Below are 23,840 nucleotides of genomic sequence, written 5' to 3' on the forward strand. Positions count from 1 at the left end.
TGGTGGCAGGGGAATGCTGCCAGCTCTCCTGTGCCTGATCGGCCTTTGCCGGCCTCGTTAGCAAAGCTGGGGAAGCCCAAATCTCACCGTAGCAAGAGGAAACGCTGGGGATACTCCGAGTAGCAGCGAGGCAGCCCCAGGGGAGAACTGAGCCCTGACCCTGGGGAAGAAATGAAGGGACAAGTGGCAAAGGACCGAGGGGCGAAAACAGATAACAAAGAGAAAATGTGAGTGTAAAAAACTGTGAAGAATAAAACTCAGGAAGGAAAGGGACGGAGAGTCTAGAGGAGGGGCCCAGCACATTCCTGAGCCTGAGCAGGGGACCGCAGGGGACCGCAGGCACGTCCAGATCTGCCGTTAGAGCTGACGATTGCCCAACGCAGCCCAGGGGGCTGAGTCAGGGCTGGGCGCTGGCTGTGCCGGGAAGGGCGGTGGTTGGGGGGTGAGGCTCATAACCGCCCCGGCTCTTGCTTTGCCACATCGCACCGCAGCCGTGCTGAGGACCGAGCCCCCTCCTCGCACCCCAGCCATGGTGAGTGGGCTGGGACCCCGGGATGGGGAGGGAGAGGCGGCTCCGTAAGGGCAGGAGGGCGATGGCAGAGGAGCGTTTCCCGCAAGTGGCCCCAGAGTTGAAGGCGAGACGCACTTTGGCACGGGAAAGAGCAAACAGCGCCAAGGCCTGAGTGAAATCTCTACTGGGGATGGGGCGGGGGCACAGGAAGAGGGAGCAGAGCTAGAGAGGGAGGGCTGTAGGTGTGGGGGAGCAGGGGGGTGGTATTTGTGTTGTTCCCCCCCACCCCATTCCCTCCCCTCCTTTTTTCCCACTGATGCTTCCGACGCCCATCGCCAGACTGGGGGTTGCAGCTCTGCCTCCACCCTCCCGTCCCCCCCCAGCACTAGGGTAGGGGGGCACAGAGGAGCCAAGAGCTGAGGACCTGTGGCTGAGAGCGGAAGCAACTCAGCTCCTCTCACATTAACCAAAAAAGGCTGAATTGACCCGCAGGCAGGGCAGGATGTGGCAGGGACTCCCCAGGATGCTGAGGTTAGGCAGGGAAGGGCGGACCCCTCCCAGCTCTCCCCACACTGCCCTTCCCCAGAGACCGGAGCCATGGGGAGGGGAAAGAGCCCCACATCCCCCCTCACCTTGCCCTGTCTGTCCCCACTGAAGAAGCCCACAGGCCAGCCCAGCTGCAGTTTGGGGAAGCCAACTCTGCTCGCATTTTTCTCTCATGACTCAGAGTTTCTCCTCTGTCCAGACAGGGCAGGGGGAGAAAAAGGGGGAGACTGGCTTATCTTTCCAGAAAAGCAGCTCCAGCCAAGCTGGAGAGCATGGAAAAAAAATAGCACGCTTGCTGTGGTTGCAGCACACTCCTCCAATGGGAGCCAACATCTTCCCCAGGGGATTTTTCCGTGAACCACACCCCAGTCCTCTGGGTCCTTCCTGCACCACAGTGCTGTGCCAAGGCAGCAGAGAAATTAATACCAGAGAAAAATGCAGCCAGACAGGTTGGGCATAGGAGACTCCTCGATGAAGGCAGTTGCAGGAGGCCCCCCCCAGCCCAGCCTTCCTCCCGAAATAGAGGCAGGTTGCCTTTCTGCGAGCCCAGAGCTCCCTGCGATGCTCGCCTGAACTTGCTCTCTTGGTCCCGCAGCCCACGGAGACTGAACGCTGCATCGAGTCCCTGCTGGCCGTCTTCCAGCGGTACGCGGGGCGCGAAGGGGACAACTGCACGCTCTCCAAGAGGGAGTTCCTGGCCTTCATGAACACTGAGCTGGCTGCCTTCACAAAGGTGAGCAAAATCCAGGCTAAGAGAGTCCTGTAGCATGCTCTTCAGCCTCTGGGACAGCAATTAAGAGCTCGCTCCCACCAGAAGCCAGAGCATGGCCTGCCAAGAGTCAGCCTGACTGAATTCTGCTTCCCTCTGCCAATCCCTCCCCACTGGTGAACGCAGCTGCAGTTCCATACCTGGGGTAGGGGGGTACCTTTGCATCGAGGCAGACATCAATTCCCATCTCTTTGGTCTTTTGCAGAATCAGGACCCAGGTGTCGTGGACAGGATGATGAAGAAACTCGATTTGAATAGCGATGGGCAGCTAGACTTCCCGGAGTTCCTGAACCTCATTGGGGGCATTGCAGTGGCCTGTCACGATACCCTGGTTGTTAAGGCCCCCCACCCCTAGTCCTGGCTGCTGTGTCTCCCCCACCACTGTGAACATTCCTCAAACAGGACCGACGCAAAGCTGGAAGCAGTGCCCTTAAGATAGGGACATCCCCCATTCCTCATTTTTATGTATAAAATAAAAGGTTTAAAATCCTAGTGTAAGGCATGGTTTTATTTCAGCATCATGCGTGAGAAGAAAGCACTAGGAAAGCAGTCCAGCCCCAGAGGGAGCAGGATCTCTAGGTCCTACCCTCCGCTTCTCCACTGATGCAAGAACACACGTGTCCTCATCCTTGTCACTGCTGGAAACTACGATCCGCCTGGCTTTGGAGCTCCTCCAGCCTGTTAAGTACCATGAGGAAAGGTCCAGTAATACTAAAGGGTACAACTACGCAAGGTAAATGCAAAGACAGGAGCATTACCAATTAAGGATAATTTAAGCACTGGCAACAGCAATTACACACTAATAATTAGTGGAAGCAGCCCCTGCTGGCATGATAAATTATTTCAGGACTACAGCCTCCATTTTCTGGAAACTTCAAAACCCTCCAAGTTTGGTAGCTTAAGAGTGCAAAAAGAGGGTGGGGGGAAGGTGAAAAGAGGAAATTAATCTCTCTTCTATCTCAGTTAAGACCAACTGAGCTACAAAACAGGAAGATCAAAATGGTAAATTTACTTTATTCATGAGAGAAGCTGATTATTTTGAGAAACGTTGCTAGGACAACAAAACAAAAAGTCAACACTAGCATTTGAATGCTGAGCTGCTCTCCTGCCACTTCCGAGGGGAGCAGAGCCGCCCCTGAGCAGGGAGAGGCTCTGCGCCAGCCCCGGTTCCAGACAGTGCCGCGCTCCTGTGAGAGCCAGGCTCTGCTCTTCCTGCCATACAGGCTGCAGCAGGGTCTTTGAGCTCTTCCTTCAGGAGCTCAACACTAAAAGAAATAAAGAGGCAGTTGCTGCCTCTCAAACAGTTTCTACAGAGTGCACTGTGTGGTAACCAGGGCTCCGCAAGAGCCACCCTTCACCCTCTGGAAGAGATTTGCCTTCAGACAATGCTACACAGAAACTTCACATCAGCTGGATCAGGAAACAGAAGCGCAAGTTGCTACTATTGGAAGCAGCTAAGAGTCTCACTACAGCATTCCTGGGTGGGGAAGAGCAGGTAAGACACAGCACTGGCATGACTAGTACAGCTACGGTGAAGACTAGAAGCTGGAATGGTGGGAGGTGAAAGTTTCCACACTGTGCTGTGAAACGGGACCATTTCCCTTGGATCTCACACCTCCCCAGGACAGGCATGCCCTAGCGGAACTGGAGCGGGCTGATCCGCAGCCCGATGACATCTTTGCCAATCTCTGTCACCTGAGGAATAAAAGGGAGATGATTAATGCTTAAAAGCAGCTCAACAGCCCAACCCCATATAGAGCATTCAGAGCCTAAATGGTTCTCAAGAACACACGCTGCCGATGGCTGCAATGTTGGTCCCTGAAGGTAGCACTTGAACTACATGGTATTTCACAGTTTCCAAACTGTTTCACCTCACGTGCCAAGTCCTCCAACATTCAACTTGACCCAAAACCTACGCCAAGTTAGGGGTAAGCATGGGGGAAGCTGCCGGAGGGGATTCTCAAGGGAAACATCACGGGTTAGGAGTGGGTGGTAACAGACGTTGAGAGTCCCTTACTGTAGTGACACGGCAGATCTGCCCGTGGAACTCAGGACAGTAGCAGGCTCCGCTGAGCGGACACTTCTCCACGGGTTTGCCACGATAGATGGGTCGGTAAGAGGCGGCACAGATGTCAAAGGGGTTGTGCATGTCATAGTTGAGCTGGTAGGTGTCAGTGGGATTCTTCTCACATGCTGACAGTATCTTGCGAGTCTGCAAAAAGCAACCGCATTGACCAGAGGGGCAGCTAGGACGCAGTCCAAATAGGGTCTGCCGTAGCAGATATTTCTGGCCATGCACCTCACAGACATACCTGCTGGGCCACCTCAGGCTTTGGACCCAGCTCCAGCAGCCGACGGGCAAAAGTAGCAGCTGTCTTGAAGTTTTTGAGTTTGAAAAAGAGGTTGAGAGCAGTACGCAGCACCAAGATCATGTGGACAGGCTGCAGGTTGGAGTGGGTGAAATAGGCAGCCATCTGCGTTAGGGAGAAGGAGGGAAAGTAGGGATACAATCACTGCCAATAACGTGAATAATTGGATGCCCTGAAAATGCTGCAAGAAACATCTCCCAGGCAATCACTGCCACATCTGCTTTAAAGCAGGAAATGGCAGAATTCAGGATTCTCAATGCCTTTTCAAACCCAAAGGCTATTTCCCCCTCGTAGTGAGGAAATTCACAGTTTTTGTACCTCGCAGATTCGCTTCTGCTGCTCCAGGGTCTCCTTGGGCAGCTTCTTCCGCTCAATCTCCATTGAGAGTCCTACAATGTACTCCCGGCAAATGGCTATCAGCTGCTGGGCCTTTCAGAGAGGGAGACAGAGTCAGGCATTCAGCCTCCTGCCCCACACGCATGCATACAACAAACGGATGAGTCTGCCTCTCACCTCAGCAATCTCCTGCTTGTTGTCCACCACCAGCAAGGGCACGCTGAGCAAGATGGAGCGGAACTTCTCCACGGCCTCCTCAAATTTGCCAGCTGTAGTGAGCTGGTAACACAGCTGCAGGCGCTGGATCAGGTCATTGAGTTTCAGTCCAACGGCAGGGAGGGCATTCTTCAAGCCAGCTTCTTTCCTGGGGGCACCAAAGAGGGGTTGGGGGGTACAAACGGGACCGCTGCAACCAGCAAGAACACACACATTGTCAGCCCAACTGCAACTTGTCAGAAATGTTTTGACTGAGGGCCACGCTGTTTTTCTTTGCCATTAGCGTAGCACAAAAGACATCTGTGCTTCCATAATTCTGCCACCCACAATGCCCAGCTCTCTCTGCATTAGCACAGGCTGGCAAGTCTGGCTCATTTTTCTACAGTGGCTTCCACGCACCACTGTAAAAACACACCTGTGGTTCTCTAGATGCCTCAGACCAGCTTTGTCAGAGGCAGAGCATTAGTGCTAGAAAACACAGCATCCCAACTGCCTCACCCTGGTTTTAGCCTCTAAAAAAAAATGAAAGCAGTTCTTTAGCATCTTTACATTTAACAGCAGAAAAATCCCACTAAAGACAGAATGCTCCCTATTTATATCCAATAAAGAAGGAAGGTTCCTCCCTTCACAACAGAAGGAGGAGACATTTCCAGCTACAACTGTCAAGGAGTCTGGGAGGTATGTGGCACAAGGAAAAGAGCACAGAAAAAGGAGCTAACCCAACTGCTTACCAGTTGCGATGTGGGTATCCATACATGGTAGGAAGACACGGCAGGGCTTGGTAGGTTGTACGGCCACGAGCATAGGTCTGCAGGAACAGCTGCTTGTAGGGTCCGAAGTTTGTTACTCCTACCTGGTCATGGAGGAGCTGAAGGAGACACATTGATCTGCTGAGTAAAAGTTGTCCAGGGCTGTACAAAGGCCGCAGAGACATCACTCAGGCTCACAGCACCTCTTATTTTATACTCAGAGAAAACAACGCACAAAATTATTCACAAAAGGACACAAAACAAAGTTTCAGACTGGATCAGAGACAAAAAATACATGGGGACAAGGGCACTTTTTCCCCCCTAGAAACTCCAGGGGAAACTTACTCTCATTGCTGTCTCAAAGGAGCCTGCCAGAATGTGGTCAACAGGAAGCTGAGAGTTGTTACACCACACCTACGAGAACGGAAGAGAAACATACACAAGAGGAATTGTGTATATGCACACACTGGTCTAATACCCTCATCACCCCTAACTCCCCTTAAAATTCCTATGGTGTGCTCACAGATGAGTGTTAACAAAAAGGGCTGAACCTGAAAAAAGAAGTGCCAAAGTAGAAAGTTTCTGAGAAAGATATTCAAAGACTTGTGCCACTACCTGAGCTGGGCTGGTGCCCTTGGTGGGTGGCACAAAGAATCCATCCTCTGCTGCTCCTGTTGGACCAGCCGGAACATCCTGGGGGAACACACAGAGCAGTAATTAGCGTGGAAGTTTCCAGCACCCAGATGAAATCAGAGCTGGCCACAGCTGCAGTAACCAAGTCTCTGAAGAAGCCCAGAACACATTTCCCCCATCACTACCACCACAAGCCGTCACTGCCCTCCCAAGTAACTACAACTGGGCTACTTAAGACGCCTCCCAGAAGCCTCCTACCAGTTCAGGGGGAAGATCCAAATCTTCTTCGACTTCCCATCCACCTCCTTCTTCCTGTCCTTTACCTAGACCTTCCTCTCCAAAGCCCTCTCCAGCATCCACAAAGCCATCTGCATGGAGTGGGCAGGGGGGAAACAGTCAGAGCTCTTACACAGGCACACACTTACACTTCTGCAAGAAGAACTCTTGGATTCACCCACCTTCATCCAGCTGCAACTCTGCATCTTCTCCCCAGCCTTCGGTGCCAACAGTGTCAATATCAATATCAGCAGCCAAGGCACCCCCTTTGCCTACGAAAAGGGTACAATCCTTCATTTACTCATCTCTGAGTGGGTCAGGTGTTGAGCAAAGAATTACATTAGGCCAGCACCCTCCCCTCCAATTATCAAGTCCCATCTTGTGCTAAAAGGCTAAAGATTTGAGAGATTTGCCAGAGATGGTGTAAATGCCAAGTGGATTCCAACCCCTCCTAGTAACACACAAAGAATGAGATTAACAGCAACAGTTCAGGACCCACGGAGACAAATACTGCATATCCCAGCTTCATACAACTTTCCAAGTACAAAGCAATACCTTTGCTAGCAATTGTTCCTTCGAAGAACCCCTTGGAGACAGTCAGCAATGGCCAGTTGGTATCCAGAGGCATGACAGGAGCAGGAGGCTGCAGCAGCTTTGCATTGTGATCAATGTCTGGAATCTGAGCAGAGAGGAGCAGAGAACAGTTAAAGGCCACAGAAGGAAAATCCCCATTCTTTGACCCACCCACCGCCAAGCAGCACAGTCTCAAGCCTGATAAGTGGTGACGGGAATGGAGATGGTTCCTCCGTCCCAGAAAGCAGCTGCCTAGCCAGTCACACTAACACCAGATCCCACTGTAATCTTCTTCCCAAACTCTAGAGCTCTTGTAATGAAGTAGAAAGCATTAGTCACTTTGCTAACCGTTTCCTTTTCAGGATCAAATGTTTCCTTCAGGCTTTCAGCTTCCTCATCCAGACCGTGAGTTGCAGCCGTGAGATAGGCCAGGGACTCTGAAATGAGATATAACTAACATGAGTGCGTGTTCTTCATTGCCTAGAGAAAGGAAACGTCTCACATCAGCACGCGTGGCCACACTGTCACAAAGGAAAGATTAGCAGCATACCAAGGTGGAGAATCCCTGGATTTAGGACTAGAATGTGCAGGCAACAACTGACCATTTGAATATGCTCTACAGTTGATTCAGGTCTCCTAGATGGTATTCCAGCTCTTGGGTCACTTTCTGCTCATCTGACGCAGTTTTTCAGGTAAGGGATTATGCCAATCCGCCTCCAAAAATTACTGTTCATCCCTACCACCTCTCCAGCTTCTCCCCAGCCCACAGGGACATAAGTTAGTCTGATACTACTCACTTTGCCCACAGTTCTTCAGGATCCTCACTCTCTCTGCCACGTCTCCTAGATACAAGGCATTCTGATAGTGGCCGCTCATATCCTTACGGATCTCAGCTAAACCAAAAGAAAAAAAGTCACAATAGTTTTGCTGTTCTTGGCCTCCGCTGTGAAGCCACTCATTCCCTCTGGGAATGACACTCACATCCCTTTATCTCATTCTTCTTTGCCACCACCCTGGCACTCACCTATCTTCATCATCTTCCGAAGCTTCTCCAGATTGCCGGTGATGAGATAGAGGAAGGAGAGCCTATCAAAGTTCTTGGTGCGCTGGTAGCACATCTCCACAATCTGGTGATTTCCCTGCAGCAACGCCACTTCTCCCAGTTTCTCCCAGCAATTCTTGTCGTCCAGAGCTTTGGCTGCTTCCAGAGCAATCTAAGAAGAGAATTGACATGGTTACAAAGGCTTTGCAGAAAGCAGTTTTCTCTGCAAGCTTCTGTTGATAATGCCCGCGAAGAAAAGCACAGGATTACAAGGATCACTGCACTAAATCATGGCCCCAGCTGAAGGACTGCACCTTAGTAAGGCTGCTATTATCCTCAACTCTATCACTCTCAACTAATACTTCTTCTTCCCAATGCTCCTCCTCCTTGCAGCAAAAAGTAAGGTTTGCAAGCGATGCCCCAAAGGACACGCCTTTCTCACACCACCACCCGCCACCTCACCTCAATGTTGCCACACTCCAGTGCCAGGCTGAAACGGGTCTTCTCATCCTTGACAAAGTGCAGGGCCACCTCTGGGTAGCCCTTCTTCTGCAGGTAGGCAATGATGGACTGGCCCACAAGCTTAGCATTCCTCACCATGTGCAGCACCTGCAAAGGAAAGGCCCAAGCGTTGAAGCCATCAACAACTTCCCTTTACCCTCAGATATAGGTCAAGGAAGAGTGCAGGGCTTCTCATGTCTCCTTACCTCATCATACTTTCTGTTGATCAACGCCAGCTTGAATTTGAATTCTGTGGGATCAATGGTGAGGACCCTGGGGCGGCACTCTCTGTCCAGGCAGTACACGTTGTTCCCCTTCACGCGGGTAACGTAGATAGGCAGGTCCAGGGTGCGAATAATTCCATGATCCCTACACCAACACGAGGCACACGCGTGATGTGCATGCCAACACAAGACATATGTATGACTACATCCCCTACCTCAAAGGAGGCTCAACACTCTTCATGTTATTTTAGCCTGCGTTATAAAAGCAAGCCCCAGTCAGAGGAACAGTGCAGCCATCCAGCCCAGTGATAAAATACCAGTGCACAGGGAAAGCAACCAAACATGAGTATTTAGCTCTGTCTGTCTTTGGGTATGTCCATGCTGTAATAAAAGTGCCGTTTCACAAGCACCAGCTTCGGTGTCTGCCAAAAAAACCCCATGGTAGTCTGCATAAGGCCTGCCAGTTCAAGGCCCCAGTGCATGACTCCCAGACTCACCCTGTGGTGACAGCGTATTTGATGTGATTGCTGGTGGTGTAGATGAAAACACCACTTTCATCCCAGGCACCGCTCTTGACACGGATGTTTTCATGGATGTTACACAGCGACTCCAGCTTTCTGTTGCAGATCATGATGGCTGGAGAGGAAAGCCAAAAGAAGGAAGGCTAGGGAACGCACTACTGCTAAATATCTGCCTCTGAATTATGGCTTCTCTCTTCCACAGTCCCAGCAACAGGAACTATATTCAGAGTGTCAGACACTAAGGCAACTACAACTAAATTGTCACCATCTGCCTTTGTTTTATGAAAGAGATTAGCTGGATCATTTTGAGGAGCACAAGCAGCCCTCTGTTTTCAAGCTTACAGAAAGGTTTTGCTGAAGAGACGAAGTGGCAATGCCCACACTGTGAATGCCTTCAGCTGCACCTTCACTGCTAGCCATGGCACTGAACGGTTTCTCTAGCAGGCCATGCCAGCAGAGACCCTGCTCCCAATCAAGGAAGGAGCTAGTGTGCCCCAGGATCCAGGAGAAACATGTGCCCCACCACCACTTACCATGCTTAGCAAGCAGAGCTACATGGGACATGTCAGCTGACCAGATGACGTATTTCACCTTGGAGATCTTCACGGAGGCCAGAGTTCTGGGAAAGGACAGCACTGACATCAGAGAGCTGAACATTACCCCTCCACAGCAAGCTCCGTATGGTAACTACCAGTGCCCAATAGCCTGAACCCAATTTGCAGGTGCTCTGAAGCCCCTTTTTGCCATTCTGGACCTATAAAATTACGAGGGAGAACTGAGTGTCTCTGCAGTCCAGTACAGCAAAACAAGCCTCTCTCCATGCCTGTGCAATACAAATATATTTGAGTGACAACTGACTTCAAAACCTAGATTTCTGAGGGGGTTTTAGGGATAGATTCAACAGAACAAGGGAAATAAGATATTTCCAAGCTGCATTTGCATTGTTTAATTTACTTGTAACCTTCCCAACAATACTAGAAAGACAAAGGCATACAAATCAGGAAATGAGGCAAGTTCTGGGACATAAGCAGTCAACATACACCGTATCTATCTGTAGATAATCCAGAACCTTCTCAAGCCTACAAAGATGGCCAAAAGCACCAACTCCTTGCCTGTTCCTTTGTGGCTAGCAACACATATACCAGCACAAACGCGCTGCCAAAAGAGCATTTTGAGCAGATCTAAAACCTAAGGGACAAGGCATCAGGCAAGCTTAGCTTGATTGAGTTTGGGTTTTTTGATTTCTCTCCACTTTTATAGCACCCGATTCTGTAGTCACAGGATTTACAAGGATATGGCACACATCTCCCTGTGATCAATGGCACGATGCCTGCAGCATAAATTGCACCTTGGCTATGTTTACACTCTGCTCTTCGTAACAGTTGTTAGCCGTGGTTTGGATCGGTCTGACGCAGCCTGCAGCTGATGCTAAATTCTGGAGTGCATTAATAGCTATTACTTGTCCCCAGAGGGCATGCGCTAGCAGGATTACAATATTAAAACTTCTCCCGGCAGACTGGATCTTACCGCTTCTGCTGCACGTCAAAGAGGGTGATGGAGTCTGCATCTCTCAGTAACAGGTTCCCTGTGCCAGCATAGAAAATCTCATCACAGTTCGGCACCTGCACCTTCTTCGTGATCTCATTCTTCAGGTTTTTGATTAGGATCTGCCATTTGATGAGAGGGAATGTAACAGCATAGAACAGTTAGGCAGATTCTACAAAGAAATTCAGGATTATTTTAACTCAGAATTTTTGAATAGCTGAACCTCAGTGACAAGAGGCCAAAATAAGAGCTGCAGCCTTTCTCCAAGCAGGCTCAGACCTTCTCCTGCTAGAAAACCCAGCCACAAGTTCGCCAAGGTGCAGACACAGCATATCCTTTCTTTTCAGCCCCACTACTGTCATTACTAGCTGGCTGATACAGTTTGCAAGCCCCCTCTACAATGAGTATACGAACAAAGTAAGTACTAGGGAAAAGTGAGAGATAACAGTGTAGATAGAAAAAGCAAATGAGGAAGTTGAGAGGGGAGAATGGCAAGTGGAGAAGGGGAAGGCAGGGAGGAGTAACAGAATAGGCATGAAATAAACTTGAATTTACTGAGCTAAAAAGCACCCTGAATTAAAAAATAAATTAAAAATAAATAAAAAATACAATATCCTGCATGGGGCAAAGAGCAAGACTTTTCTTCCCCTTCACATCAAGTAAATTCAAGCAGGGAAAACTTTCCATGACTGTCTTTCCCCCTTCTTTTTCCTATTGCACTCCACAAGTGAGAAAAAAAGAGCTTTATTAAAAATCTAACCTGTATTTTCACCATTTCCCCATTACTTTCATGCTATGAAAGTGACCTGGGTGGCTTCACAGTCCTGTTCTGGTCAGCTTTCATTCCTGAACTCACCTGCTGTAGCAGGCTTCCAGCAACTGAGCTAAGATTTACTGTCAAAGAAGTTAAACAATATTTCAACTCATTACATTTTCACTTTATTATATTTCTTTGTGTATGTCAGTAGAGAGTGGGCTGCAGACAAGGCTTTGCCAGTCTACTTGGATCTCCAATAATTCTGTTAACCCAATCTCCTCGCGTTCCATTTGCATGCTTCCAAATGACAACATACCCCGTTAAAAAGATGACCCTATTAAGCTTGTCCCCTTACCGAATGCATGCGATCCAGGACTGCAAAGCGGTTACGAGCTACCCACACAGCTGTTAGCCCGGAGGAACGTTTCCCTTCAGGGGCTAGGGAAAGCAAAATGCAGGCAGTGAATAAAAACTCTGGCAGGCTCTGACGGCAACATATTAGTCAGTCTTGTTTGATCCCATCTTGGCTGTTGTAGCTGCTTCCTACTAATTCACGTTTAACCTGAGGCTATTCACAAGACTTGTTTCCTCCCCCCATGTCCTTTCGGATCTCAGCGTGGCCAGCGCCAGCCCTTCTCTCCAGCCAAGGCACAAGACAAGTGGCCGTCTGCACCGCCAACACCACTGCTTGGCGCTGAAGCAGGCCATCCTGGGCGACAGCACCGTCTGTCAAGCTAACGAGCAGAGCCTTGCTGGCCAAACGAACTAAGCAGCGAGGGTCCCGGCTTCACTGTAAGCCCCCCCCCCTCTCCCCCCTGCAAACTGATATAACGAGCTGGAGGAGAAAGGCTGCACTCTCCCCAGCACGCAGCTGTTCTCCCAGTTTTAAAATGCTAATCCAAACACAGCGCTCTACATGTCAGACAGCACAGAAAAAAACAGTACTGCAGGATGCGCTTCAGATGTGGGGAAGGCTTTTTGCAGCAGTGGAAGGGAACAGAGAAGTGAAGTGGGAGAGCTGCTGCTGTTTTGGTAAAATAAAATTTTCTTTAGTTCTCAGCCCCTTTTCTCACCAGCGCTGCTGCTCAACAGGAGAGTTTTTGGAGACTCACGCATGAGACCAAGTGCCATTTCAACAAGCATTTGTAGCAGATCTACATCCTAACGAATGATGATTTAAACCTGACTGCCTCGCCCCTCAGCCCTCATTTACTACCCAACACAGAAAGGCTTGTCTGAATTCAATTCCCAGCTTCACTTGGGGTTTTCTGATGGCAACTTCACCTGTTTTTCTGAATCTCCACAACTCAGCATTTTTACCGGCTTTAAGTCTTTAACACTGACTGTAGATCAGGCAGAAAATGATTGAAATATATTACCCAGCAGACTGTTAAAGAGTGATAAGAAAGCTTAGCTTCCCTTGCAGATCAGGTAAATAAGCTGAAGGACATGAAGATGACAACGCCAAGGCACATGTTCAATACCTGCATTATAGTCTTGGGACTATAGGTTGCATAAACAGCAGCTTGTTGGAGAAGATACTTATCAACCAGTAGAATTTTATGCTATTCTTGAAAATGCATTAAAAGCGCACAGTTTTCACGAGGCCTAGACATTTATTCCTCTGGAAGAATAACTAACCCCCTTCCTCATTTAAAGGATCACAAGCTGGGCATCCCCAGACAGGTCAGCTTTGAACGTCTCAATCCAACTAAATATTTGAAATATATTCAGTAAAATTTAATCTATATAAAGTTACTAAAAAGCTCCCTTTCTCTTTCTCTCTCCAAATACACCTGCTGATCGTACTTAAAGAAATCTCCCCTTCATTAGACCCGCAGAAATCAATAAATCTATGAACAAGTGAGCTGGATTCCAGTCTAACTCATTCATCACTCCCACTCATTTCAAAATCTTTACTGCCGTGACGACAGAGGCAGGAGGAACCAGCTGGAGTTTCAAATCCCAAATGGAATTCATAGTTAGGAGAAAGAATCGGGTTTTTTTCCTAAATCATGTATTGACTTGTAAATTGCACAAAACTGATCTGGAATTTGCCGAGAGGAAGAATGACTACTGGCACCCTGGCACTGTCACTTTTACAGCCACTTTTCAGAGTATAAAACCTCTTAGAACAAAACGTATCTGGTTAAAATCCATCTCTGTTGACAAGCCAGGAAGGCTGCCTGCTGCGTCAAAAGGGAAAACGGAAAGTTCCTAATAACAAAATTATAAAATATATATTTGTAGCAGTAAAAGTTTGGGATGAACATGAATTTTTCAAGTCAGTGTAGTGTGATATAGTGAGCAGGAAGCCTGCCAAATGATGTGTGCTGCAGGGGCACTGGGAAACACGGAAAAAGAGTCCAACAAGAGAGGCTTAGAAAAATGAAGGTTTTTTGTATATCACACACACAGTTGGAGAGCAGAGGAGGGGACAGCTACACAGTAATAAAGACTCATAAGGATTAATGGGAAATCAGAAATGCCTACCATCTGGATTCTGGGAGTCTGCATCCTTGGGAATGGTGTATAGGTCATAAGTACTGTTCTCTAAGTTGCTGGCTCTCTGCAGAGAGGAGGGAAAAAAACCATTTTGAGATAGGATTTCACAGAACTGACATTCACAGCCTCGTGGGAAGTTCTTTAGTACACCATGCAGCAAAACTGACTTACTGTGCAGAGAAGGACAGCGTTCTCAGCTGGGTTGTATGACATGTTGAACACAGGGAACTTGGAACCACTGAAGAAGAGTCATGAAGAAAAGAGAAAGTTAGAGTGGACCAAAATTATTTCTACCAAAGTCACCTTCTGATAAATGCTCTTCATTTTCTGAAATATACCGGGTACCAGAAAAGCTCAGTTTTGATGAATTTCCTGAATCAAAACCACTTGGAAACACTGTAAGAACATCAGTGTTTCATACATGAAAGAGCTGGCGTTTCAATTTGAAACTTAAAACTAGTTTTAAAAAAATTTCTATCTATGCAGAGATAAAAATTGACCTAAAAAACTTCTTGTAGACTTTTTAAGTTCATCTGACAGAAGAGTCAGTTGAAACTGCAGTACGTGAATACAACAATATGACCTATCTGCAAGCGAGAAACTATCAAGGGATCCAGGATACTGGCAGCACCTCTTGTAATATGATGAGCACCATCTCCTACCTTCGCAGCTGCATAACAGCAACATCTTTTGAGCTGTTGAAATCAAGCTGGCGGAGGAAACGGTCCTTCACATAATACAGCATGTTCCCATGCACAGCATAAGCAGGCCGCTCACGCTCCAGTTTGAACACGATCATGCCACCGTCATGGCCTGAGGAAAGGCATGCGAGAATTCAAACATATGAATTAAATCCTGCGGTTTTTTCTCATTATGAAGGTGACACTAGCAAGCCCTTCAAACCAAGAAAGAGCCAACAAAAATTATAACCAATGACTGCCAGCCACATCTGCTACTCCTCCGCCTGACTGAATTAAGTGATTCCATTTCTTTCCTAACGGCCCAGCCCCCTTTAGGTTTCCCAATAGATCTAAGACCTGACACGCTTCTAGAAACACCTTGCCTCACTGTCACGCATTTCTTTAAGCATTAATAGTCCAGCATGGGTTCCCATATGATCTGTCCCATCCCTTCTTAGCCTTAGAGCATTTAGCTTGTTAATACAGAGGCTCCCTTGTTCTAGCTTTGGACTGCAGCTGATACAATGAGATTGTGTTCTACTCACAGCTCTCAGATGCTGCAACAAGTTAAATAAGGATCTTTCCCCTACAATACATTTAATAAAAGTATCTGCAAGGCAGTGTGTTCTGCAAAAGGTGCTAAAGAAAAGCAAATCCTTTATAGATTTCCTATATGGAATACATTTTCTCTTCACCACAACCTGTCAGACACTGAATGGGTCCTTTTTTTACCTGCAGCAAAGAGGTTGAGGTTGGGATGAGCAGCCAATACCCAAAAGCGATCGTGATCACGCCGAAAGGTCTGGACACCCGTGCTAAACATGCAACAGAAGGAATAAGGAATATAAACAAAATTGAAACCTTGGCATAAATTTCAGTTCCCAAAAGGAAGATCCTAAGCTTTGCCATGCAGATCATCTCTAGCATTCAGCATGAGGAGTCCACTGGGAGTTCAAAACACTGTATTCAAAGTCATCTCTCAAATAATATATTCTCATTTAACATATTTTCAGCAGCACTATCACTAGACAGTCAGTCCTTTTCCACTTGCTTTCAGAAAATTACAAGCCTTGCTCTTAACACGCATCTCAAAGGGATAGAGAATGTGAAAAACGTAACTTCTTACTCATGAATTATCAAACACTAGCACTGATGTTTTAAGAACTGCTAGTGTTCAGTTTCTCTCAGAATAACTGTAGGTCTCTCATACATGTAAAAACTTTCATAATAAGACTGAGTCAGATGCTTGACAAGCACTAACCGTTTAGACATATCCCAGACACGGATGCTCTTGTCTTCCGAATTGCTGAGGATTAGTTCCTGACGCGGGTGAAAGACAGCGCACGAGACGTTGTTGTAATGCCCCCGGCAAGTGTCAACCTCCCATGCCTTCGATTCTACCCAGAAGTGGAAAAGAATGAGGAAAATAATGCTTAAACAGGTTAAGCTCTGCCATAGCAGAAGCAGAGCAAGCACTTTATTATAAAGCAAACTGCATCGGCCACTAGTTACTATACCACTCTCTGCAGCTGACATTTATGATCTCTCTCTAACCACTAGCACAGCTCACCTAAAAGAAACAGGTAAGTCAGATTACTAAAGAGGTGCTAAGAATTGTATATAGTTTAACTGGACTGAGCTGACAAAAGCACAACTGTTCCTGATGGAGGGCTTCTGGCTCTCAAATCATCTCCTTTTCTTATTCCATCGGTGCATATTCAAAAAACTTCAGAGTCGAGTTTTTCCTACTCCTACAAGCTTCTGCTCAGCAGTGTGTGCAAATCAAAAGAAGCTAGAAATGTTTGCCAGAGAACTGAGCTCTCCTCAGATTGCAAAAGCCAATGCTGCTTGGGATTATTTACCACTCTATCATACAGACGTGTTTGCAAAGTGTAAATTACCTCCAGGTTCAGCCCTACAGATGCTCAAACATAAATTTCAACTCTTAACCCCCTTCTCCCTGTGGGCTCCCCACAGAGAATCCTCTTACCATTCATCCGCCAGATCTTCACTTGCCGATCATCAGCTCCCGACACAATAAGTGGCATCGTGGGGTGGAAGGCAGCCCAGTTCACCCCACGATCATGACCCTACAGGCAAAAAGAAAACAAGTCACTTGAAGCAATTTGGTGACTGAAAGGGTGAAGAAACAAAGTCTGCAGACAGGCTTGCCAAGACACAGCTTTCACTATTTTTATTCACCACGCTGCTCATATGAAATGCTTACAGATAGTAAGATTATAGATGCCCACAATAACAAGCTTTGCGGATACCGTTCTTCACCAGTAGAGCAAAGCTGAAGCTCGGCAGCACAGCAGCGCCACTTCCTAGCTTTAACAAGCCGTTACAGAAGGCTGTCTCTAGCATAATCTTGTCTGTTGCTTCCAGTAACACAAGGTAATAACATCTGCTATTTAACTGAGCTTTTGGTTGTACAGAGAAAACCATATCTGTTTGGTTACAGTGCAAACATCTCCAGATTTCAAACTCAGAAAAAGTAATGCCATAATCTACAAGAGCATATAGCTCTATAGAGTCGATTCAGGTGTTTCAACTCTTCTTTCCTCTGCTATTTTTTTGGGCTTTTAGAGGATCATTTGTGTCACAGATTTCATTAAATACATCTGAAAAGCCTGTACTGCACACACACATTGACACTGTACCTCAAGAACGTGCTTCACAACCGCATCTGTTGTCCCAAATAAATCCACCCCCGTTATTCCCCTGACATCTGATTCCACAGCTCCAGGGGACAGGTTCTTCTTCCTTAGGCCTTGTAGAACAAAGAGGAAGGAGAAGCAGGGGCGGAGGAAGCAAAAATTACATTATCAAGACAATGTTTCTAATTTAACAAGTTGAGTGCTCTCCTGTGCTGTTTACATACATCTTTGGGGGGAAACTGGGAACTTGAAAGAGTGGAAGAGGGTGAGAAACATCCAGGACTCCCTTCCACTTCCTCCAAAAGCACAAGCTCGGATTAGATATACCAAAAGGAAAGTCTGCAACGCAGCAAATCGTACAAAGGATCACCTCAGCTCACTGGGATGCAGACAGGGGCACCTCAGCAAAGGACTGACACATTCCGATTTCTCCCCCTCTCACCCCTTTGCTAATCTGAGCTTGCACTTTTCAGGGGACTTTCACCCACGCCGCTTTGATGACCTCTTGGTTATGGATTTGGACAGTCTGCCTGGACACAAAATATCCTCAGGAGCTAAAATTATGTAAAATAAAGCCTGTTCCCGATTCTGAAGAAAACAAGTCATCCAAGTCAAAACAGAGCTATACGTGCTACCCTTCATTAAAACCCAAAAGAAAGGTTGGGAAAGTGAGAATCAAAAAAAAGCTTCTCCTCCAACAGTGCACAGGGAAAAGACTGTGCACATGACACTCTAAAACAAAACTTAGAAAACGTGGTTTTCCATTTGAAAGTACTTGGCCCAAGGAAGCTATCTTGAAATTTATCAAGGATAAGAAAAAAAACTGTCTAGGATAAAAGCAAAATTGCACTGGTATGGATGCCAACAGAGGGGGAAGTGTAAGAAGAAAACAAGCAATACTGAAGACAAAAATTATTATTTTCTCATTGCAATTCTGATTCCCAAACTCCTCACAGATTAATAGCTCAAAAACCTCTCTGGCAAAGTTAGTCTAATGAAACCAACGTGTTAAGCAGTGTCTCACGGCAAAGCACAAATGCTCAGCACATACTGAGTGAGGTCTGGGTAACAGTGAAGGACTTCAATGGCTGAGTAGATACCTCTACAAAGCTGACACAAGGTACCCCAGAAAGGAGGAATAAGACATACATAATCCAAGAAAGATGAGTGAAAAAACGTAAGACTTTTGGAAGAGAAAATACTTGAGCCTTTGACAAGCCAGTGAAACAGGACTGGGACACAAGTGGAAAATTTCTGGCGTAACTGCACAGATCGAGAGGAAAGGCAGGACACTCACAGAACACACCAGCCTCCTGTGTTGCTCTGGGGAGGGGGCGGGGACAGAAAAAGGACTTGTAGCAGAATGGCAGATATTAGGCATTCTGAGGATAGCTGTTAAAAAAAAAAAAAGAACCCTGAAGGGGAGGCTCAGCTCAACATGCACACGAGCACTCAGGAGAACAGGTATTAAAATAACTAGAGTAAAGGGGCAACATGCTAACTGAGAATGACAAGTTGCAAGTTAGGAGAGAGAAGCAAAATGACAAATGGTCCTTTGCAAATTCTTTTGCTCTATTCTCTTCTTCAATGGAAACTAAAGAGGGCTTTTGGGTACAGACCCTTCCGTTGCTGGGTGCAGGTTCCCTCCCGTCCCTGTAATCCATCTGCATTCAGCGGGCCATTACAGAAGTGCAGTGGAGGCTGAAGTTATACCAAAGGTTTTGCCAGCCATCAACATACATCCGCTGAGGGTGCTTTAGGAGAGGCAGTCTAGGTCTACAGATGCTATTTGAGGACTCTCAGCTCAGGTCCTCCCAGTCCCAGGGCTTCTCAACATTGCCAGCCCAAACCCTCAGGTGATCCTCACTTACGCTGGTCATCCAGATGGACTAAACAGAGCCCTGACAGAATAAGGGACTTTCCTGCCAAGCATCAGATATCAACATTTGCCAACCATGAGTCAGATTAAACAGGAGTTGGTGTGTGATGTTAGAGCACACACAAAAGCAGTCTGATCAGGGTAAGACCACTAACACCCTCCTCAGCAGTTAATACTTATAAAGAGACAGAGAAAAACAGAAGATTATTTTGTAGTTTCTGCAGGTTAATATCAGCATCATGAGCAAGGATTCATTCCACAGCACAGGTGAATAATACAACACAAAATGTTCATGCATTTTAATATATATAAACAAGATTATTCTGACTGCATTCACAAAGTCTCTCTCAGGAGATTATCAGGAAACAGACCATTTAACCTTGAGCATACTTATTTTGCACTGAAGACCCTTTATCAGCAGGTTTCAAAGCAAGGAGCACTATCTGTACAGGAATTCAAAACAACAGGGCCGTCTTCGCATTTTGGTGCCCAATCTGGGTCACACTCTTCATTCCTCACACTCTGTTGAGGCTGACAGTTCTGGGAGGAGGATTTTAGAATGTGACCTTTAAACTCATTTAACTGAGGGCATCAAAAGAACCAGTGCTCATAATCCCAAAACCTGCAGAAAAAAATTCCCACTGATGTCAGCAGAAGCTGCAAGTTAACAGCAGCACTCAGAAACAGAGTTAAAGCTCAACACCAAATGATGCTCTCTGTGACTAGGATTATGTGCACAACAGACATCAGACAAAATGGGGAAATAACCCTTCCCAGGAGACTGCTAGAGCCAGAACAGAATCCTGCTAAGGACAGAAGTCATTTTGGGGAAAAGTTGAGGAGTGGAATTGTATTTTAAATCCGTTTCTCATCTCTCTGTAGGTTTTTCCACACACTAGTATTCTCGCAGTGTCATGTCTGACTGGAGCGACAGCTGAGTCAATAATTCAGCATGTCTCTAAAACCCCTCATCACATATCAGCTGAGAAAAAAAGGCCTGTACCATCTCCAAACCAATTTGGCAGCTGGAACTCTGCTGAGAGAGAGTGTTTGTGGGAGAACGCAGCAGCAAAGCTTACTGGCAGAATAAATGTTAAACTGCCCATGCTGGCAGTACAGAGAGGGGGACAGGTTTTAAATAACCAGGATATCCTGTCCCCAGCCCCTACTGTTGACACAGCTGGCCACGTCTGAGCGTGTACTACAAATAACGCAGCATGCCCAACCAAAACTGCAATGGCGAGAGCGGCAGGTCGGATGAAGTCTGTCTCTAGAATAGTTTACGTTGTAACACCACCAGTCCTGCCCCTGCCTGCCTCCCACCAGTCCCTTATCTCCATCTAACATTTTCTCTATTTCTAGCTTTCATTCAGGGATGATTTTTCATTCCATGAAGTCGCCTCGTGGCCTAGGTATAACTAAGAAATAGCTAAGATATCAGCAAAGCGCTTCGGAGTTTTGACTTGCAACTCCTGCTCTGATCTTTAGGCCACGCTTCATTTTATGAAACAGACAAGCAGACTGAAAAATTTGAAAGAATTCCTAATAATATTATCTTCCTGTCACCACCCACAACTAAGCTACAAAAAAAAAACCAAACAAAACACCCAAAACCCTACCCTTTTTGCAATCCAGACAGAGGCGTTTTTATCTTTCTCTCAGAACAAATGACTTATTGCTGCCTCCAAGAGTTTTTCCAAGGGGATAAAGGCAATTCAGAAGTTTACAAAATCCTCCTACAAGTCTGGCTCATCTGCAAAGCTGATCAGTTGACAGCACTATGTCACTTCTGACAGCAATACTCATTGCCTATATTGGCTATAACATCAGACTGGGAGATTAGGTTGCAGAATCTCCATCTTTAGAGGTTTTCTGGGCTGCAAAAAGCTACAGCTCACCTCATTTACTGTCACAGAAGACTGGCTTCAAGCAAAATGGTGGACGGGATGATGCCCAGAGGTCCCTTCCAGCCAACATCCTACGACTTCATGGAAACTGAGGGGAATAGGTCCCCGTCAACAGAGAATTTTAAATTTTCTGCCCGAGGCTCCTGCAGCCAACAGGCTACTCTTCCTGCTCTCGGATCCAAACTGCTCTTTCCTGCTTCACTTGGCTTTCAGCGATTGCAGTTTTGAAGTGGGCTTTGCCACTGGATACCCCCTTGATCTGGGCAGCTCACCAGAAATATCCCAAACGCGCACAGTCTGATCCAAGCTGGCTGACACTACCAGGTCCTCAGAGGGGTGAAACTGGGCACACATCACATAGTGGTTGTGTCCTGTCAGCACACTACAACAAAAAGGACAGAAAATACCATTTAAACATAAGATAGATTAATATACATTCCAATTTGCACCAATAGCAATAAGCTCAGTCTCCAGAAGGTTGATGAGGAATATAGGATTGCTAAATGCCACTGAAGAGTTAGCAGGACTGAATACCGAGCACAGAGAGCATTCAAGGGTCGACTTTCTGACTGATATCAGTAACTTCACAGGCTTCAGCACTGACACGTGTTATTTTAACCTCAAAAAATTTTCAACCAAACAGCATGTGAATTTATGAATACAAGTCTAGTGGCATCAGAATAAACAAGCAAAAGACAAGACTGACGGAAATATTCATAACCGATCAGTTCTCTTTGCCAGTTCTATTCCTTCAACCAAGCACAGCTTCCGCCTGAAAACAACAAATGAAGAGAGCTCGCCCCCAAACCGTGCACTTATTTTTTAAAGCACTCGTTGATTTTACCAAACACAAGTTCTGGACTGCCAGTTCCAAACCCGAATGGTCTGGTCATCAGAAGCACTCAAGATCCAGGGATATTCCTAAAAAAACAAAGTATTCTGTATATGAAATAACACATGCCCCAGACATTCCCTCCCCGCATGGTATTTTCCAACTGCCCCCAGGAATGACTCTTTTTAAATCTTATTTAAGATGTTGCAAGCAGAATTTATGCCTCTTACAGCTCTACAGAAGGCCGCCGTATCTGGATCGCCCTCATCCCAGCAAGTCCAGCACAATTTCTTTAGTAAAGATCCCCATCCAGGGAAGCAAAAGACAGATTCCCCTTCACACACAAAAGGAGCAGACACCCATCACTGGGCTAAGTACACGAGGAGCTTACGTGGTGGAAGAAGGTAGTGCGAATATAATCCAAGTGCCCGAGCAGAGTGAAGAGACAACGGCGCAATTTGTAGTTCCAGACCTGCACAGCACAGAAGCAGAACAATGATGGTACATGCCACCGCCTGTGAAACTTTTTGTGTGCATTCTCACATTTCAGTTCACCTACAAGCCTCTCTCTTCCATTTTAAAATATTTTTATAATGCAAGCTACAACAGCACTTCAACTCTCTGCAGTTAACTCTAACATCCCTGCAACAGGAGAATCGCAATTTTCAAACTCTATTTCCCACCCACCTGCACTCTTTCTCATCTTTTAATTGCTTTCTTTACACATTCCCTTCCCCAGATGATGCCTTTTAGAGAACAAAAGTTAATGGGGTAAACTTTTACCTTTATTTTGTAATCATCACCTCCAGAAACAAACAGAGGCTGCTGTTTATGGAAATCAATACCTCGAACGGGTCCTACAAATAGGAAGAGCAGGTTGGACACAGCAAGATGGCTGACAGCTGGAGCAGTCCATTGTACCACTTAAAGACTACAATTTGCATTCCGCCTCACTCCGGTTGCTATCAATAAATTAAGAACTTCAAAGCACCAACAAAAAGTCATGAATAGAAATAAATAAGAAGTCTGAGATCCCACTGCCAAACCCGTTCCTCTCCATCAAGATGCCTGCAGCAACCCATCGCAAAACATCCAGGCCCTTCAGAGCTGTATTTACAGATTCATTTTCATACCAGAAACAAAGCTACTACCCCTCGTTATGCAGGGGCAAGCAACTTTCAGAGCCAGCAAACTGGCCACAAAGAAACATAGGCTAAAATAGAGAGGATTGGAAGTCAAACAGGCAGAAGACTCAGCAACACTTCAGCAAAGCCTCCCTTCCTCCTCTGCCACCCCAGCCTCCCTCCACAAGCAGGTCCCATCACCTCCCCCCAGCACACTGACCGTCGTGCTCATCGAATTTGTCGATAAGGGTGCACATCCGATAATCCCACAGCTGGATGACGCCATTGTGCAGGCTGGTGAGGATCCACGGCCGCTTGGGGTGAAAGCTGAGCCCTGCCGAGGCACAGAGAGACGTGACAGCGAGGCCTCCGCGCACTTGGGAGCCCAGAGGCCCGGAGCAGCCCTGGGGGAACCGTCCGCACCGCCCCCCCCCCCCCCGCCCGGGATCCCAGGGGCGGGCAGAACTCCCGGCACGGCCTCCCCGGGTCCCCAGGGGCTCCCGGCACGGCCCGAGGCCGGTCTCGCCATTACCTTTCACCCGGGCAGACTTAGTCTCGAACTTGGTCAGCATCGCCCCCCGCCGCGGCCCTCAGCACCGCCACCGCCCCGGCCCTCCACGTCGGCGCCCCGGAAGTGCCCCCAGCGGACTTCCGCTTCCGTCAGACCTCCCCGAGCATCGAGCGT

General features: G+C 47.2%; 2 protein-coding genes across 2 annotated transcripts; one reads left to right on the forward strand and one right to left on the reverse strand.

Moving 5' to 3' along the window:
- The first annotated feature begins 398 nt into the window (after positions 1-398).
- On the forward strand, positions 399-2,312 carry S100A11 (S100 calcium binding protein A11). The gene is made up of 3 exons (XM_059832175.1): positions 399-532; positions 1,653-1,790; positions 2,032-2,312. Exons 1-3 carry the CDS (start codon positions 530-532, stop codon positions 2,179-2,181), a joined length of 291 nt encoding a protein of 96 aa, XP_059688158.1. The 5' UTR covers positions 399-529; the 3' UTR covers positions 2,182-2,312.
- A 10-nt stretch (positions 2,313-2,322) lies between these two features.
- COPA (COPI coat complex subunit alpha) lies at positions 2,323-23,743 on the reverse strand. The gene is made up of 33 exons (XM_059832174.1): positions 23,688-23,743; positions 23,376-23,489; positions 22,815-22,888; positions 22,423-22,503; positions 22,044-22,120; positions 21,472-21,581; positions 17,417-17,526; positions 16,744-16,843; positions 16,015-16,150; positions 15,486-15,568; positions 14,736-14,886; positions 14,245-14,311; positions 14,062-14,137; positions 11,924-12,006; positions 10,794-10,933; positions 9,800-9,885; positions 9,243-9,381; positions 8,728-8,890; positions 8,483-8,629; positions 8,003-8,192; positions 7,776-7,871; positions 7,327-7,415; positions 6,961-7,084; positions 6,588-6,677; positions 6,388-6,497; positions 6,112-6,189; positions 5,842-5,910; positions 5,479-5,615; positions 4,709-4,895; positions 4,514-4,624; positions 4,139-4,300; positions 3,844-4,038; positions 2,323-3,521 (listed from the first exon to the last, which is right to left on the reverse strand). Exons 1-33 carry the CDS (start codon positions 23,725-23,727, stop codon positions 3,462-3,464), a joined length of 3,675 nt encoding a protein of 1,224 aa, XP_059688157.1. The 5' UTR covers positions 23,728-23,743; the 3' UTR covers positions 2,323-3,461.
- Positions 23,744-23,840: the final 97 nt, after the last annotated feature.

This window comes from Gavia stellata, chromosome 33 (assembly GCF_030936135.1).
Source record: "Gavia stellata isolate bGavSte3 chromosome 33, bGavSte3.hap2, whole genome shotgun sequence".
NCBI lineage: Eukaryota > Metazoa > Chordata > Aves > Gaviiformes > Gaviidae > Gavia > Gavia stellata.